This window comes from Tupaia chinensis, unplaced genomic scaffold (assembly GCF_000334495.1).
Source record: "Tupaia chinensis unplaced genomic scaffold, TupChi_1.0 Scaffold000147_1, whole genome shotgun sequence".
Lineage (NCBI taxonomy): Eukaryota > Metazoa > Chordata > Mammalia > Scandentia > Tupaiidae > Tupaia > Tupaia belangeri.
The window spans coordinates 7797973-7803659 of record NW_006159617.1 but is presented as its reverse complement, the minus strand read 5'-3'; the positions used below and the strand labels follow the sequence as shown (position 1 = coordinate 7803659).

At 38.6% G+C, this 5687-nt stretch overlaps 1 protein-coding gene across 3 annotated transcripts in view; it reads left to right on the top strand.

The window, feature by feature from the left end:
- VPS13A (vacuolar protein sorting 13 homolog A) overlaps positions 1-5687 on the top strand; it is a gene marked incomplete at its 5' end in the record, with an annotated part of 243652 nt that overhangs the window by 8778 nt on the left and 229187 nt on the right. For all 3 annotated transcript variants that reach the window (XM_014586627.2, XM_014586628.2, XM_014586629.2), the window contains 2 exon segments: positions 3336-3431; positions 3718-3819. In XM_014586627.2, the coding sequence (XP_014442113.1) occupies positions 3336-3431; positions 3718-3819 (198 nt within the window).

Below are 5687 nucleotides of genomic sequence, written 5' to 3'. Positions count from 1 at the left end.
AATGAGAGAGAGAGAGAAAGTGAGAAAGCAAGCCGCCAGGTCCAGTACTCGAACCGCGGTCAGCCATGTGGGAGTCCAGCGACCTTAACCACCACGCCACCTGCCAGCCCCACATTATTACTATTTTTTTGACTACTTGTTCTGTTTTTAACATTTGTCTTCTAGTTTATTTACTGTTTTGGAATATTAATTTGCATGTTTTGAGTAGTCTGGTATAATTACAAATAGGTTAACTGTGTCAAATTTATCACAGTTTTTTTTCCCAATATGCTTTTGTCATTTTGGTTACATTTTTGGTCTGTGCAGAAATTTGAATGATCACCATCTTCTTTGATTCCAAAAGTTAGAGAGTTATTGGGGCCAGCAGGTGGCGTGTTGGTTAAGGTGTTGGACTCCCAACTGCGGTTTGAGTTCTGGAGCTGGTGGCTTGCTTTCTCACTTTTCCTCTTTCTCTCTGTTTGTCATTCTTTCTCTGGTGAGCACACATATCCTGTAGTAAATTTAAAAAAAAAGAATGATAAATAAAAATTAAATAATTTTTAAAAAAGAGTTATCAACTTATACCTCTTTTAGAAGTCAGTTTTTTTTTTTTTTTCTGGAGTAACATCGTATGGTGAAATCTTTTTCTCAGTTTGGGGCTTTCTAAGATTTTTTTTTCTTTTGAGAGATTTTTGTCATAGGGCACGTGTGCTTATTGGAGAGGCAGAGAGATAGAAAGTGAGAAATCACTCCCCAGGGGTAAGGCCACGAATCAATCCCTGATCTTCCATTCTCTTCTCAGGATCTTGGACACGCACACACATGTACCTGGCATGTGAGTTTTGAGTCACTGGCTCCAGGACTCAAACCATGGTTGACTACATGGTACTCCAGTGATATAACCATTATGCCATCTGCTGGTCCCAGTTTGGGATATTCTTCTTCTTTTTTTTTTTTTTTTGGAAGAGAGATTTTTGTTCTAGCGCACAGGCACTTGACAGAGACAGAGAGATAGAAAGCAAGAAATCACCCCGCCGCAGAAGGGATGGATGGTCATGTCCCTTCTCCTCCATTTTCCTCTTGGGATCTTGGGTACACATGCACACATGTGTACCCGGCATGAGTTTTAAGTCACTGGGACTGGGACCATGGTCAAGTACGTGAGAGTCCAGCGATGTAATTCCATCTGCTGGTCCCCAGTTTGGGGTATGCTAAACATTGAGTTTTGGAGTTATGTAATAGGCTGTTATGAAATCAATCCAAGTAGGATTTTTTCTCTTTTCTAAATTATTAACCTGGTTGTACTGTGTGTGTGTGTGTGTGTGTGTGTGTGTGTGTGTACACACACTTTTTTTTTTTTTAAAAAGAGAGGGTTTTTTTTGCTATAGAGTGTATGCACTTGCCAGAGAGACAGAAAGTAAGAAATCATCCCCAAGTGAGGATGGCCACACCATAGCCCCTTCTTCTCCATTCTCTTCTTGGAATTTTGGAGATTCATTCGCATATGCCTGACATGAGGTTTTTTTTTTAATTATTTAATTTTATTCATTATCATTATTTATTTCATTTTATTGAAGTTGATCAGAGAGAGACAGAGAGAGAGAGAAGGAAAGTGAGAAAGAAAGCTGCCAGGTTCAGGACTCAAACCACGGTCAGTCATGTGGGAGTCCAGCCGCCTTAACCACCACGTCACCTGTCGGCCCAATGCCTGGCATAAGTTTTAAGCATTGACTATGTGGGAGTCCAGCGACATTACCATTATACTAGCTGCTGGTCCCCAATGTACTATATTTAAATGTATTTCCCTTTCCTGACCTTGGCAGCCTTTTTTAAACTCATACTTTAAAAAATAAAAAAAAATGTTTTGGGACTCTTATCATAGAAATTTTTTATATATACAAAACTAGAGTTGGAGTATAGTCAGCTATCCTTTCCTGGGTTCCATGCCATGGGATTTAGCCACCCATGTAATGTAATGTAGAGAGCCAACATAGAATTCAAGTGTCCAAAGATTTTGATGTCCACAGGATGTTCTGGACCAGTACTCTGTAGATATCAAAGGGACCACTGCGTAACGATCCCCCATACATAATGGTTTTTTTTGTGAGAGGTTTTTGCCATAGGGCGCGTGTGCTCGCCAGAAAGACAGACAGAGAAACAGAAAGTAAGAAATCACCCCCCAGGGGGGATGGCCACGCCACAATCCCTTCTTCGCTATTTTCTTGAGATCTTGGACATGCACGCACACACACTTGGTGTGGGTTTAAGTCACCGGGTCTGGGACTCGAACCATGGTCAACTACATGGGAGTCCAGTGACATAGCCATTACGCTGTAACTGCTGGTCCCCATACATAATGTCTTTTAATTTAAGGAACTTAATGTTTTAAAAATTACTTCGATATTGCATTATCAATATATTTCCATTAGCTTGAATAATTTTTTAAAAATCATTAAAGATTTTTTTAAAAATTATTTTTTTTATTTCTTAAAAAATATTTATGTATTTATTTATTTAATTTCATTTGTTATTATTAGTTTTAATTTGACCAGAGAGCTAGAGAGAGGGAAAGTAAGAAAGTAAGCCACCAGGTCCAGGACTCGAACCGTGGTTGGCCATATGGGAGTCCAGTGCCCTTAACCACCACACCACTTGCTGCCTCTTATTATTATTATTAGTTTTTTTTATTAGTTCGCTATAGGGCATATGTGCTCACCAGAGAGACAGAAAGAGAAGAGGGAGAGCAAAATTGAGAAAGTAAGCCACCAGGTATCCAGGGCTTGAAGATTGGCCAGCCATGTGAGAATCCAGCACCTTAACCACCACTCTACTTTCTGGTCCCAGTTTGAATAATTTTAAAATATTGCCCTTTTTTATCATCACGTGATTGTGTGTATTTTTCACATAGACTACATATACTAATATGTGTATTGATTACATATATGTACATATATACACTGACAGAAATGTGAAAATATATACATGCATATAAAGTGCATAATTTACATTTCTGAAGTGGAAGAAAAATACTTACAGGGTAAGAATGGGGGAGTCACGTTTGACCTTGGTTGGTTAAGGGAAGAGTAACAGTGGTATGTCTGGTACAGATCACCATACATAGAGACTTGTAAATATTTAGAATATAGCTAACTTGACTTTCCAGGAATATTGCTTTAGGTACTTAGAACTCATCACAGCAGAGGCTTGTTCTTGGTTGTAAAATGGCTTTCTGTAAAGTGACTCAGTTAAAGGTCCTTCTGTTATGTCTAATGCTTGAAAGAATAGAGGCCTGCTGTAAATGATGTTTGAATGAGTAATATTTCTTACCCTGTTCTTTTGTCTCCCCCAAAATATAGGTAATCTTAAACTTATAATTCCATGGAAAAACCTTTATACCCAACCAGTAGAAGCTGTATTGGAAGAAATTTATTTACTCATAGTGCCTTCTTCTAGTAAGTTGACTTTTAAAAATTGTAATTCAAGTTAACCCCCCCCCCCCTTTTTTTTTTTTTTGGTTTGGAAAAATCTTTATATTTGATGATTATATTTGAACAGATTGTTTTGGATAATTTTTTGAGATATTTTAATATTTAAATTTGGTATTTGTTAATTCAAATTCAGTTGTTTTTTACTCTGAATTTTTGCCGACCGATTTTGGGTTATTTCCAAGGATATGTTTTGGAATGAGTATATTTAAATTTAAGGTAACAAGATTCTTCCTTTTTATGCTTATTGTAGGAATAAAATATGATCCTTTAAAAGAAGAAAAGCAACTTATGGAAGCAAAGCAAAAGGAATTAAAAAGAATAGAAGATGCAAAACAGAAAGTAGTCGATCAAGGTAAAGAAATAAATAACAGTGATAATAAGAAAAGTGGAAAAGACCTAAGTATTTGTCATAATTAAATTCTGTTTTTCTCTGGAGGTTTTGGCCCTAAGGTTATTTAACAAACATGAGAGAATCTTAATATATATGTTTTCTTTTTCTTTTTTTTTTTTTTTGCTATAGGTCACATGCACTCATGTGGGGGGGGTGGGGAGATCATGCCCCCCAGGGTGGATGGCCTGGTGCAATCCTGTCTCCTCCATTCTCCTCTCAAGATTTTGGGGGCACACACACACACACACACACACACACACACACACACTCACCCGGCATGATTTTCAAGTCACCAGGTCCAGGACCTGAATCATAGTCTGCTATGTGCGAATCCAGCACCTTAACCACCATGCCACCTGCTGGTCTCTGGTCAGTTTTAGCAATGGCTATTTTATCAAGTATAGTTTCTTACCTTTTCAGTTATTGCTTTTGTATTTCCCTTGCATCAGTTTGTCACCTTTTGAAAATAATTGATATATGAGAGGCCTTCAAAAAGTTCATGGCAAATACCTATTGTGAAAAAATTATGCATGGATTTCAAGATATTTTTGTACCCCAAAATAAACTCATACTTTAATTCCGTTTTGAACCTTTTGAAGCCCCCCTGTGTTTATATTTGCCTCAGTCTTCAAGACAGTCTTCTTCACCTTCTGTATTAACATTTTTTCCTGTTGAATCTAGACCGTGTGGTCCATTACTACAACCCCTTTTTCATCAGTGGAAGAAGTGTCCTGCAGGCATCTAATTCCTTTGCACTTGTCCTTTGGTCACTACTACCAGCTATTTTTTATTCTCGGTCTCACTTTTCCCTTTAGTGGATCTTTCTCTTCAGCATATAAATATTCTGTAGCCTTTTCTTATCTGTTTTTTTTTTTTTTTTTTTTTAAATTTATGATAGAGGTTGCACCTACGTGCACACTTGTATAGAACAGAAAGAAAGCGTGAGTGTGAGAGAGAAGCATCACCCCCCAGCAGAGTCTGGTCATACTGTGATCTCCTAGCCCCAGGCTTCTAGCTCGTCAGGGTCTTCTGCATATGCACGTGTATGCCGTGCGTTTCAGGTTGACATGGTCAAGGATCCAGTTTTGGTCAGCTATGTGGCTTTCAGCGCTGCAGTCTGGCACCATAGAGGCCAGACCTTCTTTTCTTAGCTTAAAATGTGAAGTCATCTTCCTGACTTAGTCATCTGTTTATCTTCTGTGTCTCTGTCTGTCTTTTACTAGCTAAGTATTTTAGGAGAAAATATATGTGTGCTGCTTTACCATCCCCGCCACATGTCAGTTTTTTTTTTTAAATAAAAAATAAACTCCAGTAATAAACATTTTGACTTTGGCATACAGGAGATTTAACACATAATATTTGGCAATACCTCTTTTTTTTTTTTTTTTTTTTTTGAGAGGTTTTCGCTATAGGGCGCGTGCGCTCGCCAGACAGACAGAGACATAGAGACAGAAAGCGAGAAATCACCCCCCAGGGGGGATGGTCACGCCACAATCCCTTCTCCTCCATTCTCCTCTCGGGATCTTGGGCACGCACGCACACGCGCCCGGCGTGAGATTTAAGCCACCGGGTCCGAGACGCGAACCACGGTCGGCTACGTGGGAGTCCAGCGACATAGCCATTACGCTAACTGCTGGTTCCCGGCAATACCTCTTGTAATTCTTTTTTTTTCCTCTGATGCTGCTTCATATGCTAGATAGTCATTCATCTTGACCCTCAATCCTCTCTTTCTTAAGTCATCTAGGCTTTTTTCTTTTAAAAATTATGTATATTTTTTCAATACCTAAAAGCTATACACAGTGGTGTACACCTACAGTCCCTCCTGCTGA